The sequence below is a fragment of the Schistocerca nitens genome, chromosome 2 (genome assembly GCF_023898315.1).
Source record: "Schistocerca nitens isolate TAMUIC-IGC-003100 chromosome 2, iqSchNite1.1, whole genome shotgun sequence".
Lineage (NCBI taxonomy): Eukaryota > Metazoa > Arthropoda > Insecta > Orthoptera > Acrididae > Schistocerca > Schistocerca nitens.
Window position 1 is genome coordinate 978,245,480 of NC_064615.1, and position 15,574 is coordinate 978,261,053.

Below are 15,574 nucleotides of genomic sequence, written 5' to 3' on the forward strand. Positions count from 1 at the left end.
CCTCATTTTATATCAAATACTGCATCTCAGGAGATCCGTTCCGTATCAAAATTTTATTTACGAAGTCCCCTCTGTAATCCCTAGAAGTCTATAAAAGGGACTATAGACCTTAGTTATTGACATAAACTCCAGACCCCTGTCCGCTCCTGAGAAAAAGGAGCCTTAACAGTCGTACACACTGACTGACAAATGGACAACAAACGTATCCCATAAGGGGTCCGTTTTTACGATCTGAGCTACGGAACCCTAAAAAAAAGAAAAAATGTTATTACGACGAGTGCATGGTGCTTACACGACCACAACTCCATAGGGACTCTAATGGCATCGCGTCCGCCACAATGCATTGCTGTGCGAAAATAAAACTGTTTTGTAATACGCAAGTTAGTATTAGTAAGAAACCGTCAGGTCTGTATTACAATAAAATAGTTCAAAACTATATAAGTGAGTACACTGCTTTACCATAACTTCCAAGAAATTACATTTCAGAGAACGACACAAACTGAAAAGCATTCGTCCAAAAATTTAAAAACTACAAGAGCTGTAACAGCAAAGAACTCTGAGAGTTATGATAACATCAGAAGCTACACAAAATAAAATCAAAACGTGCATTCACCATTGTCAATGTTTCACTTAGCACTAGGTCTATGAACACGGATCTGCAATCTGCAAAATATGACAATGCGAGCGTGTAAATTAGGAGAATGTTGTTACTTCACTTCTTTCCGCCTACGTTCCGGAATTCACTCTTCCCGTTATTTTTTCTATCCCTTTCCGCCTCATCATACTCACCTTCCTGTGCTCCTACCTGTGGCCTCTTGAATTCTGTCGGACTTTTTGTCGACGTTAAGTACGATCAGCGTTTACCAGGCCGGAATGTTCTTGCCGGGCTGTATGTACGCTAGCCCATTCGTGTGGCCAGGAAACCGAAAAAGTGTCTTGTAATTTGCGGAATTTCTTGCTGCTTACGGCACTCTGTGTTCTCCGAAAGCTACCTGGGAAATCTGGAAAATTATAAAGTGTGTCCATAATTAAAATTGCATTTTCAAAACACTGTGCAAAGAGAAACACTGCTCAGAATGACGTCAAACTTGAACAGCATGTTGTTGACACGGAGAGGAAACGTCATGGGAAAAAAAGTTTAATGAAAATTTTACCAGTTGATGGCGCTGTAAGCGTCTAGACGTAAAGGCGATCGGCTACAGCTGATAGATGAAATACGACGGCTATGATTTGAGTTGCACATTTCACCATCGGTACTGTTCAATGCGCATGACTGCAGCTCGACAGTCAACAGTTGTTAGGCAAGCGCATGCAGGAAGGCAACGTCGTACCATATCGCATGGGAAGAATTGGTTTCTCATTGTCCTCCTGAAAGCCAAAAACGGAATAAAAAGCAAAATGACATCGGTTTTGAATTGTCCTGGGGCCAAAAACAGCATAAAAGGCAAAATGAGATCGGTTTCTAACCGTCGTGAGACTGGCGCAAGGCATGTGCAACATGCTGTTCACCGTTTTCTGCCACACGTCGAAACCGAGTAACAGCATGTTCCAAATCAAGTCAGAGTGTCTCGGCAGTCACATGCAGAAAGCGTTGCGCAGAGCGTGCATTCAATTCATCTATGTTCGTGATTGGAGCAGTGTACACAACATCTTTCAGGTAATCCCATGGCCAGAAGTCACACGGATTAAGATCAGGTGACCTGGACGGTCAGACCGTAGGGAAATGACGCCCGATAATTCCGGCATTTCCGAAATGCCTCTGCAGCTGCCGTTTCACTGGCTGTGAAATGTGCGAAGGAGCGCCATCTTGCATAAAAATGATCCTACCCACCCATCCACGCTGTTGAAGGATGACACTTGTGCGAAGAAGACTGTCATAGCGTTCACCAGTGACATTAGAGGTAAAGTAGATCTCATTTCCTCGAAAAAATATACGGGCCCGACAGTAAACGATGCCACCAACACACACTACACAGTCACCTTTGCTGAATGAAGTGGTATCGTTTGATGTGCGTACCGATTTTCTGTTCCCATATCCTGCAGGTCTGCATATTGAAATGTCCTCGGAGATGGAAATGGACTTCGTCTGTTCACAGAATGTTCCACGGACATTCACTGTCCAATTCCATACGAGCAAGAAATTGTACAGCAAACGCTTGCTTGCTGGGGGGTCTGCAGGAAGCAGATCCTCAACATGGGTGATTTTGTACGGATAGCAGTGCAAGATGTTTCATAGGATTTTACGCACCGTACTCGTAGACATGTCCAACGTTCGGGCAAATTCCCGTGCACTGCATGTTTACACACCACCTCTCGACCCCTCGTTTAATGTTGTGGACACATCTTCCACAGACGTCGGATCAACTGCTTTCCTCCCTCTGCCACATTGCACTTGAAAAGAACCCGTCTTTCCGAATTTTGTAATCATTTTCTACAGACCCTTAGCCTTTTTAACACCCTTGAGTGTCTGGAACTTCTGCGGGGCTACTGGCGCACAGTCTCTATTATCGTAGAAGAGCTTTACCAGCAGCACGCGATCCTTCGTGGATACAGCCATGTTGGGCGTTTCGGACGCAAGCTGAGGGACAGCCGTGTGCCGCGCGTCTGTTGGTGTGCATATTCTGACGATTACAGTGCCATCTATTGGTAAAATTTTCGTTAAATCTTTTTCCGTGATGTTCCCCCTGCGTCAGTAATATTTTGTTCAAAGTTGAGGTCATTGTGAGCGGTGGTTCTGTTTCTACAGAGTTTTGAAACTGGCACCGTAACTATGGGCATCTATACACACATGTACTTTGCCTCTCCCATGGGCCTTCAATTCTATTTTCTCTGATGTTCCGGCAGATATTTGCAATTTCGTTTGTTCAGTGTGTAACTGGAGTCAGCCCAGCCAAATAGTGCTCATCGCGTCTTTCGCGCGAAGCACAGTCCCGACGGAAAGTGTCGGCTTGTTTCCCTTTACGAGCAAACGGATTTTTAGACGAATTTTACGTGTCCATACGATTGAGAGGTCCCAAATTAGTTTAGTATGATGTTTGGTTTATGGTTACACATCTGCCCAGACCCAGCTGACTGCTAGCGCCCGCATCTCGTGGTCGTGCGGTAGCGTTCTCGCTTCCCACGCCCGGGTTCCCGGGTTCGATTCCCGGCGGGGTCAGGGATTTTCTCTGCCTCGTGATGGCTGGGTGTTGTGTGCTGTCCTTAGGTTAGCTAGGTTTAAGTAGTTCTAAGTTCTAGGGGACTGATGACCATAGATGTTAAGTCCCATAGTGCTCAGAGCCATTTGAACCATTTGACTGCTAGCGCCACATAGCAGCGGTGCTCAGTAACTGCCGCTGTTTTTTCCTTCTGTTAATACATATCCATAAACCAAATATCGCCCTAGACTAACTTGAGACCACTCATTCGAATGTGCATGTAAAATATCGCTTTAAAAACCATTTTGCTCCTAGCATGAAACAAGCCGCCACTGTCAGTCGGTAGTGGACGTCGCGTGAAATAACAAAAAATGGTTCAAATGGCTCTGAGCACTATGGGACTCAACTGTTGTGGTCATAAGTCCCCTAGAACTTAGAACTACTTAAACCTAACTAAACTAAGGACAGCACACACATCCATGCCCGAGGCAGGATTCGAACCTGCGACCGTAGCGGTCGTGCGGGTCCAGACTATAGCGCCTTTAACCGCTCGGCCACTCCGGCCGGCTGTGAAATAACAGATGAGCATTATTTGTTTGGGCTGACTCCAGTTACTCATTGCGAAAACGAAACTGCAAATATCCGCCTAAGCACCAGAGAATATATATATATATATATATATATATATATATATATATATATATATGTTCGGAATGGTTCCCGAGATAGGACACATTTACAACGAACAGGAATGGACCCAAAATTGAACCACTGCAGGATCGAAGAACAAATACCACCACTCAAAGATCACGTCAAACTTTTGGTCATTTGAAGGAGAAAAATATCGAAAAATATGTGTAAAAAAATGGTTCAAATGGCTCTGAGCACTATGGGACTTAACTTCTGAAGACATCAGTCCCCTAGAACTTAGAACTACTTAAACCTAACTAACCTAAGGATATCACACACATCCATGCCCGAGGCATGATTCGAACCTGCGACCGTAGCGGTCGCGCGGTTCCAGACTGTAGCGCCTAGAACCGCTCGGCCACTCTGGCCGGCAAATATGTGTCATCGCCCGTATTAACCCGCTATGTCGTCCAACAACTTATTTTTGTTCCCATATGCCAAACAAAAGATTTTCTTCACATCAACAAGCAACTGAAGCGTTTCATGATCACATTTTTGAGGTACCAACAGCTATGTGGGAAAACTGTTTCGATGACTGGTATACATTTTGAAGGCGGATGTTTTGATAAACAGTAAAGCAATTTGTACAAAAAATATATTTCTATCGTTGTTTTTGTAAAAATTGATTAGTGGCACTCGTATTACGCAGAACTGGAGCAATCTTTTTAACTGAGAAAATAAAAAGATGGTTCACCCATCTGGACAGAATGCATTGATGTGAGTGAAGATGGCGCTTAGATACAAATATCTGTATAGCGATGCCGGCTTCCTCGGTAAATTACATTGATGAAACCTTCTCGGTTTATCAACCAAATGGTGGCTACTTGTTGTCGCAACGTTTCGACGAGTCTCCTCTTCGTTATCTTCAGGCACAGATGACGAGTATGAAACTCTACAAAACGTTGCGACAACATGACGCCACCATTCGGTTCATAACTCGAGAAGATTTCATCTAATACATATCTGATTTGGAAATAAGTGATACTTTTTTCTGAGTTTAAAGAATTTTACCACGAGATAAATTTAGCCCATCAGAACTCCGACAGAGAACAGAGTACAGACAAACGATTAGAGAACCCTCTGTCAGTAAAATTAATCTAAACATGATGGAGACAGTGATAAGACTTAGAAGACACATCACGTTCAGTTTGGTTTAATTCATTACATCTGCCTGGTCCTGTGGGAGTGGACACGCCACGAAGAGACTGAAAATATTGGAGAGTAAGCTAGAAATTCTCATTCTAGAAACATCCCCCAGACTGTGGCTAAGCCATGTCTCCGCAATATCCTTTCTTTCAGGAGTGCTAGTTCTGCAAGGTTCGCAGGAGGGCTTCTGTAAAGTTTGGAAGGTAGGAGACAAGGTACTGGCAGAAGTAAAGCTGTGAGGACGGGGCGAGAGTCGTGCTTGGGTAGCTCAGTTGGTAGAGCACTTGCCCGCGAAAGGCAAAGGTCCCGAGTTCGAGTCTCGGTCCAGCACACAGTTTTAATCTGCCAGGAATTTTCATATCAGCGCACACTCCGCTGCAGAGTGAAAATCTCATTCTAGAATATTTTATTTTCAGCCTTTTCTTGATGTTTAGGAATTTCGCCGCATCATAGTGATGTGAAGAAGTAACCAGGGTCATTGTATTTGTGGTTTTTAGTCCGAAGACTGGTTTGATGCAGTTCTAATCGCTAATGCGTCTTGTGAAAGCCTCTTCATTTCTGTGTAGCTGCTGCAACCTACATCCACTGAACCTGCTTACTGTATTCAATCCTTGCTACCACTCTACAATTTTTACCACCCACGCTTATATCTCTTACCAAATTGACGATTCCTTGATGCCGCAGGAAGTGACCTATTAACCAATGGCTACCTTCGTCAATTTGTACCATAAGTTCTTGTCTCCACAAAACAATTCAGTACCTCCTCGTTAATGATCGACTTACCCATCTAATTTTCAACATTCTTCTGTTGCACCACATTTCAAAAGCTTCTATTTTCCTCTTGTCTTAACTGTTTATCGTTTACGTTTCCCTTCCATAAGTGCTACGCTTCTTACGGTTGCCTTCAGGAAAGAGTTAACACAACCGAATTTATATTCGATGTTAAGAAATTTTCTTTCACAGAAACGTTTTTCTTGCTATTGCCAGTCTGCATTTTATATCCTCTCTTACTTCGGCCATCGTCAGTAATTTTTGCTGCCCAAATAACAAACCCCGTCGACTACTTTTAGGGTCTCAGTTCCCAGTCGAATTCTGTCAGCAACAGCTAATTTAATTTCACAATATTCCATTTTCCTTGTTTTACTTTTATTGATATTCATCTTGCCGGCCACTGTGGCCCTCGGTTCTAGGCGCTTCAGTCCGGAACCGCGCTGCTGGTACGGTCGCTGGTGGGAATCCTACCTCGAGCATGGATGTGTGCGATGACCTTAGGTTAGTTAGGTTTAAGTAGTTCTAAGTCTAGGGGACTGATGACCTCAGATGTTAAGTCCCATAATGCTCAGAGCCATTTGAACCATTTTCAAGTCAGTACTCATTTCGTTCAACCGGTCTCACCAGTCCTGGTCGTCTCTGACACAATAACAACAGCGTCGGAAAACCGCAAAATTTTTATTTCTTTTCTCAGAATTTTAATTCGCTCCCCACATCTCTGCTTGACTTGCTTTACTGCTTGCTCAATGTACAGGCTGACTAACATTGGGGAGATGCTACAACCATACTTTACTCCCTTCTAAACCAGTGCTTTCCTTTCGTACCTTCAACCGTTCTAACTGCAGTCTTGTTTCTATACGAGTTGTAGAAAAAAATCATTTCTTTCGCTGTTTTATCCCTGCTACCTTCAGAATTTCAAAGAATGTATTCCAATCAACCTCATCAAAAAAATTCTCTAAACCTGCAAATTCTGTAAACCCGGTGAACTAGAAGTTTTATACTTCTGCAGATGATGGGCTAAGGTCTAATACCAATCGGAAAAAATTATTCAAGCGCAGCTGGTAGGTGTTATTTTAAGTGACACTGAGGTGACAAAAGTCATGGGATACTTCCTAGCATCGCGTGTCAGACCTCCTTTTGCCCGGGGTAGTGCAGCACCTCGACGTGGCATGGACCCAACAGGTCTATGGAAGTTCCATGCAGAAATATTGTGCCAAGCTGCCTCTATAGCAGTCCATAATGGCGAAGGCGTTACCGGTGCAGGATTTCGTGCACGAACTGACCTTTCGACTATGCCTCATAAATATTCGATGGAATTCATGTCGAGAGACCTGGGATGCCAAATCATTCGCTCAAATTGCCCACAAGGTTCTTCAAACCCGTCGCGAACAACTGTGTCCAGTGACAAGGCGCAATGACGTCCATAAATTTTCCATCATTGTTTGGGAACATGAAGTGCATGAATGGCTACAAATGGTCTCCAAATAGCCGAACATCCAAAGGACCCAGTCCATACAAAGTGAACACAATCCATACCGTTATGGAGCCACCACCAACTTGCACAATGCCTTGCTGACAACCTCGATCCATGGCTTCGTGGGGCCTGCACCACACCAGAACTCTACCATCAGCTCCTCCTAACTGAAATCGGCACTCACCGGATCAGGCAACGGTTTTCAATTGTCTAGGGTCCCACGGATATGGTCAGAGAGTGCAGGGGCGGCGCTGCCGGCGATGTCATGCTGAAACTTCCTGCCAGATGAAATCTGAGCTCGGGAACTCTGCCTTTCGCGGGCAAGTGCTCTACCATCTGAGCTACCCAAGCACGAGTCACGCCCCGTTCTCACACAGGAGCGAAAAACCATCCGCATGAATGTGTGTCAGCACCTGAAAACAGATTGCACGTGATCCAAACTTCTTGAACAAAGTCATTACAGGGGATGAGAGTTGGTGTTACGGGTATGACCCAGAAACCAAGCAAGCGTCAAGCCAGTGGAGGACTCCCAACTCTCCCAGACCAAAAAAAGCGAGGCAAGTGAGGTCAAATGTGAAGACGATGATCATTGTCTTTTTTGATGTTCGTGGAATTGTGCATCGGGAATTCGTACCTCCTGGCCAGAATCTTAACCAGCACTTTTATTTGGATGTTTTAAGGCGTCTGCGAGGGGATGTGAGGAGGAAACGCCCGGAACTTTGGCGATCAGGGGACTGGTTTCTGCATCACGACGACGCTCCAGCGCACACGGCCTTACGATTGAGTCACTGTCTGGCATCTCAGAGGTGGTCTGTCGTTCCCCACGCTCCGTATTCGCCGGACCCAGCCCCATGCGACTTTTTCCTATTTCCACGAATGAAAAAAACGCTAAAAGGGGAGCGTTATGACGATGTGGAGACGGTAAAAACAGCTTCGCAAAGGGCACAGGACAATATCAAACTTGAAGAGTTCCAAATATGCTTCCAACAGTGGGAAAAGAGACTTGACAAGTGCATCGCATGTAATGGAGAGTATTTTGAAGGTGACTGAAGTAATTTTGTAAAAAGGTTCATCAATAAATTTCTTATGACAACAATCCGGTTTCTTTTGGGTCCCCCCTCGTATACAAGCTATAGAGAACCATGCATCCAAAACGTTTATCGTCATACTGGCACGACACCGCGACGTACATCGGCTGTAGCTTACAACTTCAGCTTCGTACGCAACTATTGCATCAGCGAAGACTTACCGCCCCGTGAAGCCCCTCGCTGACGACGTATGCGGCAGCCAGTGAGGACGCGGCGCCCACCGTCTGGCTGACCGCCAGCACCACGCCTGCAACACAGCGTCACGGCTGACGTCACGGCCTGCCCACTGCCCGCGTAACGCTGGATACTCGGTAAAAGTTCGGAAGGCGACTCTTCGAAAATTTTTCGGTGGTTCACTGCTTCTGCAGAACATTCCGAGAACTGTCGGATTCTGGATGTACCAGAGGGCACTTGGCGTAACTTAAGGTATTAGTTCAGACGGACGGACGGTCGGCAACTCTGCCAAGCCGCAGTGGTTGCATCTCTTCCGCGAAATCAACTAACTTTTCTTTTTCATTTACGTACTACTGGCCATTAAAATTGCTACAACACGAAGATGAGGTGCTACAGGCTCGAAATTTAACCGACAAGAAGAAGATGCTCTGATATGCAAACGATTATCTTTTCAGAGCATTCACAGAAGGTTGGCGCCCGTGGCGACACCTACAACCTGCTGACATGAAGAAAGTTTCCAACCCATTTCTCATACACAAACAGCAGTTGACCGACGTTGCCTGGTGAAATGTTGTTGTGATGCCTCGTGTAAGGAGGAGAAATGCGTACCATCACGTTTCCGACTTTGATAAAGGTCCGATTGTAGCCTATCGCGATTGCGGTTTATCTTATCGCGACATTGCTGCTCGCGTTGGTCGAGATCCAATGACTGTTAGCAGAAAATGGAATCGGTGGATTCAAGAGGGTAATACGGAACGCCGTGCTGGATCCCAACTGCCTCGTATCACTAGCACGCGAGATGACAGGCATCTTATTCGCATGGCTGTAACGGATCGTGCAGCCACGTCTCGATCCCTGAGTCAACAGATGGGGACGTTTGCAAGACAACAACCATCTGCACGAACAGTTCGACGACGTTTGCAGCAGCATGGACTATCAGCTCGGAGGCCATGGCTGCGGTTACCCTTGACGCTGCATCACTGACAGGAGCGCCTGCGATGGTGTACTCAACGACGAACCTGGGTGCACGAATGGCAAAACCTCATTTTTTCGGATGAATCCAGGTTCTGTTTAGAGCATCATGATGGTCGCATCCGTGTTTGGCGACATCGCGGTGAACGCACATTGGAAGCGTGTATTCGTCATCGCCATACTGGCGTATCACCCGGACTGATGGTATGGGGTGCCATTGGTTACACGTCTCGGTCAGCTCTTGTTCGTGTGTGTGTGTTGGAGCTTATGGGCGCTCAACATCGAGGTCATCAGCGCCCTGACACACATTAAAAGGGACGAATGTGGACAGACCTAAGAAAACGGAAGCACACACACAAAGAAAACAGTAAAAGAAAGAAAATTCTACGTAAGAAAGTAAAACCGGAGGAAAGGGAAAACATAGCAACAAGAATGCCACTGAAATTGTCATTGGCTGGCCACTTACATAAAATATGGGCGAGCTTGTCACACAGTGAGCAAATTAAAATCCTCTCCTTAAAATCTTTGTAAAGACATTTGACATGGCACAGAACTTTAAAACTTTAACCACATTCGTCCGAGTGTTGCCTAAAAGAGTTGGCAGGTCCGGTGGCAAGTCAGCCGCGGCCCGCTGATCAGAAAATAAAACGCAATCCAATAAAACGTGGCGCACAGTGACCTGGACGCCGCAAGCACCACACATTGGAGGGTCTTCTCGCCGGAGCAGGAAGCCATGCGTCATAGGGCTGTGGCCTATTCGAAGCCGAGTGAGGAGAACCTCGTCCCGTCGATGGGGCTGAAAGGAAGTACACCACACACGCGTTGTGGGCTTGTCGATACGGAGTTTATTGTCAGTCACTTCCAGCCACTCATCCTCCCACCGACGCATGACTCGTGAGCTCAACAGCGAGGTGAGTGCGTGCAGGGGGATAGCACACTGAGATACTTGTGGATCGAGACACGCCTCCTTGGCTGCGAGATCTGCCCTTGCATTCCCAGCAATGCCGACATGCCCCGGAACCCAGCAGAAAGCTACAACCTTCCCCAGTCGCTGTAGTCGGAGGAGGGCATCCTGGATGGGCTGGACTGTTTTGTCTGCCGGATACAAACGTTGCAGTGAGTGAATAGCACTGAGTGAATCGGAACAGACAAGAAATTCAGGAGAGGAAGAATGTCTCATCTGCTCCAGTGCCCGCAGGATCGCAGACAATTCTGCATCAAAGACAGTAAAAGTATGAGGCAGTAGGACCTTGAGGACACGATCCGGAAAAACAACTGACCAACCAACAGAATCCCCTTGTTTCGACCCATCCGTAAAAACAGCTACATAGTCGTGGTGCTCAGATAAAATGGCAGAAAATGCTGCATTAAAAACGGTGGCATTGACGGCACTTTGAACAGTGGACGTTACATTTCAGATGTGTTACGACCCGTGGCTCTACCCTTCATTCGATCCCTGCGAAACCCTACATTTCAGCAGGATAATGCACGACCGCATGTTGCAGGTCCTGTACGGGCCTTTCTGGATACAGAAAATGTTCGACTACTGCCCTGGCCAGCACATTCTCCAGATCTCTCACCAATTGAAAACGTCTAGTCAATGGTGGCCGAGCAACTGGCTCGTCAAAATACGCCAGTCACTACTCTTGATGAACTGTGGGATCGTGTTGAAGCTGCATGGGCAGCTGTACCTGTACACGCCATCCAAGCTCTGTTTGACTCAATGCCCAGGCGTATCAAGGCCGTTATTACGGCCAGAGGTGGTTGTTCTGGGTACTGATTTCTCAGGATCTGTGCATCCAAATTGCGTGAAAATGTAATCACATGTCAGTTCTAGTACAATATGTTTGTCCAATGAAGACCCGTTTATCATCTGCATTTCTTCTTGGTGTAGTAATTTTAATGGCCAGTAGTTTATTTGTTTGTCTTTCAGTATGATTACACCACTTAGCCATCAACAGTTACACGATTTAGTTTTCAGTAATTACACTATTGCGTACATCACGAAAATAGGCACTTCGAGCTCATCTCAGTATGTGACAGCATTGTCAGTTTATGGTGATTTCAAATGAAATTGTTATTAATGAGTGAGTGGTTATCTGGATAGTGGTTTGCAATCAGAGACTAGGGGAAGTTAGCCAATGTGGAACTCTGCATTATATTGTAAGTTTCGTGTGCCATAAAATTTTGATGAGTCGCCACACAATTTAATTAAAATTGGGAAAATTTAATATAAGAAATGAATTAGTCACTGAATTGGTAAGCATAACTAACGTGTTATTATTAATAAAAAGATCCATGTGAATATATGGAATGGACCAATGGGAACAATTTAAGCACAAACGATATATCAAATAATTCAGAGCAAGCAGAAGCTTAAGCCTCAACCAAAAGAAAAAAAATAATCAGACAAAAGTCTACAAACATAAGGAGTTTCAGAAACGCCAGGTGGAATGTGTTAAGATGATCTTACCAAATGTGAGAAGTTTTTCTGAGAGACAGTCATCACAGTTTATTAAAATAAAACATCATATCAAAAATTCACAAAGTAAGCATAAACTATGATCTGTCGTTGCCTATTTCTTAATTAATTAACTCGCTTATAACATTGAGTGCTTAGGTACATTAGGGTGATAAATGAAAAGGAAATCTTAGAAGTGCATGGGTGCATGGGAAAAGTTCACACATAAAAGATTCACACACACAGGAATAGAGATATAAAGAATTTTGCCCACGACACTAAGTCAGAGGCTCAGAGGTAAACCCCTATCGCTATGGTTGAATTAATTTGAATAAGAGTACTATGGAATACTTTCCGGTGAAGAAATTAATCTTCATCACCCTTCACATCTGACTAAGGCACACTGGCGTGAAACACCCCCAAATGTCGTGAATATTCACGAAGAAAACAAAATTACTAAGACTCGTGAAAACTTCAAGAACACAAATGTAAACTGTATAGATACAAACAGCAATAAAATGTCGCGGGGAATTAAGAATAAAACTTGTGAAATTACCACCACATGCTATGAACACAGCTACATAATCTTAAAACCGAAACGAAATGAAAAATAGAAGAAATGAAACACATACATACGAGAAAACTTCAAACACACATTCCAGCTAACAGATAAGTCTGACAACTTAATTTTAAACCTGTGCAGGAGTAACGAACTTCCTAATTCACAATGCACACTCACTCACTCATCCATACAGATAATAGAGAAAGGAAAATTGGGAGCACAAAATGAAGGTAATGTACGTAGGATTATGTGCTTATTGCAGATATGTATACTTTGGTGTAAGTGTTTACCACTGTGTGCGGACAAACACGAAGTACAACACTAAGTAACAAATGACTGAGCGTGACAGCACGAAATAGGGGTTAAATAGTATGAAACGAATCTAACAGAGACGTTTCAAAATGTTACTAAAAACTGCGAAAAAAGTATTAGACATTTTTAGTGTAGAATATGATGGAGTATTTTCCAATAGAAAATTCTTGCCGTCTGCTACGAAAACAAATAAATAAAAACTAAGGCTACAATAAATTTTGAAGAAAAACATTTTTTTTACTTGAACCTGTGCAAAAAAAGAACCACTGACATATATGGAATGAAAATAAGGTATAAACATTCTCAAAGTTTATAGATACTTGTGATACATATTTTATCGTGAAAACATGAAAACATTTCGAGATAAAAAATAATATACCGTAATAGATGTGAAACTATTCCAACTGTGTAACGAAAAAGGAATTTGCGTTCTGTCGGACATTTTAAAAACTTCCAGCGATAAACTTGTTAAGAAAACTATAAAATTAATTTTGGTAACATCTGAGACATCATCATGGTATCAGATCATGTGTGAACTCATTTTATTTACGAGAAACTCTGTGTGTGACAGCGCGCCAGTAGTTGTATGCCGCCGCCTGGGTTTTAATTTCGACGGCTCTCCTTTATAACACCGAGAATATTCCCCGCCTCCCAAAAACGTATTTGCAGCTCTTTTGAACCTTTGTCACTGCACCCATCACCCTAGTCGCCGATATACGCTATAATACCTGTAGGTAGTTTCAGGCTAAGTCAAGCAAAATACATTTTTGCTGTAGTTTTGCGAAACCCAAGTCTTATCGACATAAACCACAAGACTATTGTCCTCAGAACACTGTTGAATGTATTCTACGCAGAACTTCGTTCTTACTGATACAATGTCCCTGTATTCCATTAAACACTTTTGTCTATAATTATACCTTCTGAATCAAAAACAACGTGAGCGGACAAGACAATAAACGGAGGTCTGTGAGCCTGAATAACAAATTTTTCACGGAGATCGCTCCGTGTGTTTCTAGCTGTCGGATACTCTTATCTGTCGTATTTCTACGCACTTACTTTTTGTCAAAATCGGCAAATTCCGTAATTTCTGCTTCCTTTTATATCCCTTTCTTGGGGAATCAAAACAAGTGCTCACATCTGGAGGTTCTGCCGATGCTACTACACCGATAATAATGAATACAGTCGATTCGGAAACACCACATGGCTTTGTTGCCATTTTATGAATTTGCGCAGAATTTATATTATCCCTGGCTCCTTCACTTTTGGCCAGTACGTTCGATTAGATTGTCTTCGAATGTCTTTTCGCCCTTTACGCAACCCGACCAAAGTAGCACTGTACGAAGGCCATCGCCCCTTCATTTCGCTCACTGCCAAACACACGTCAATACACTGTACCACGGAAGACTAAAACCACACGTGAACACACGATATCGCACGGGAACACCAGCTGGCGCTGAGTTAATACACTGTTAACAGTGTACGTATGGCAACAAAGCTATGAGGTGGGCGAATGAATGCGCTTTAGCGCGGGGAGACTGCTGGAAACGGGTGTCACCTTGAGGTGCCTCATTTTTTGACGACAGCTCTATTTAGCTATTAATAATTACGATGAAATTATATTTTGAACACATGTAAAAGAACATATGACAGTAAATAACTAAACAATATTTCTTTACTATATGTAAAAAGAAAGAATAGGAAACGCTTTTAAGTTTAGAAAATTTTGTTTACAAAAAAGTTTACAGACTTCTTTGTACAGTCACCACTGTTAAAAATCAATCAATTTTTAACTAACCAACAAATCTGTGATTACTACTTCTCTAAATGTGATTAGCTTTCCAGCTTGCTAAGTAAAATAAATCTTATTAAGCATCTAACACATGCCTTACCATTCTGTAATGGGAGAGCTTAATGCTTGTCGGGTATGGTACCGTCAGCTTTCTCAATTCTCCGTGTAATTATCCTCTGTGGTGCTGGAACTCGAAAACAGCATAGATTGAATGATTAACATCTCCAACATAAGAATTATTGCAGTCACAAATGCCTGAATTTCTTAGTTGTAGCCGATAGAAATGAGATGAGAAACGGCCGTGATTGAATCTCATCAGATTGATTGTAGAAATAGCTCTCCTTTGTACTGAAAGGTTATGAGACCAAGGTAAACGAGGTATGTGGGACTGAAGCCAACTTTAATACTTTACATTACTTGCGCCTGATGTTTCCAATTCGTCTTCCCATTGGGAGCTGACTACAACTGGACGAAGTAATACAGATAGTTTATTTGCTATAATCTTTTATTTCGCTGCAGAGAGAGGGCTTCCGAAAGTGAATCGAGAGAAAGTCGAACACTTTTTCTTCTTTCATTTCGATATAATTTTGTGAAATGAATTTTGCGGTGACAGATAAATCTCTAGCGCAGCCTGAGAGGTTATGTTGAAAGATGACATTTTGCTTGTGGGTTGGCGATGCCAACGAATGTGAAGTCATAACAAAAACATCGGCTAGCTACTCAACAGTTCAGGTATCTCAGTCATAAACATTGAGTGATTGGAGGTTACTTTCGCTTTATATTACTTTGAAGTGTGCCATCAGCTCTGTATCATGTTCACTATGCAGAATAGGAAATCCTTAAGATTGGCTATCATTCTTAGTACCTACACACAGTGTTTTTTTCTAGATGACAATGGGTCTGTTATTTCTTCTCAATAAGTATCATACATTTATTATAAAATATATGTGCTATGGTAGTTTCAGTGCTTACAATCTTTCTAAATTATCATATTCTTA

The 15,574-nt window shown here is 43.4% G+C and overlaps 1 protein-coding gene across 1 annotated transcript in view; it reads right to left on the reverse strand.

Moving 5' to 3' along the window:
• The window catches only part of LOC126235484 (uncharacterized transporter slc-17.2-like), a 353,312-nt gene that overhangs the window by 34,517 nt on the left and 303,221 nt on the right, over positions 1-15,574 (reverse strand). The window contains exon 8 of the mRNA XM_049944205.1: positions 8,468-8,553. Coding sequence (XP_049800162.1) covers positions 8,468-8,553 — 86 coding nt within the window. The remainder of the gene's footprint in view (positions 1-8,467; positions 8,554-15,574) is intronic.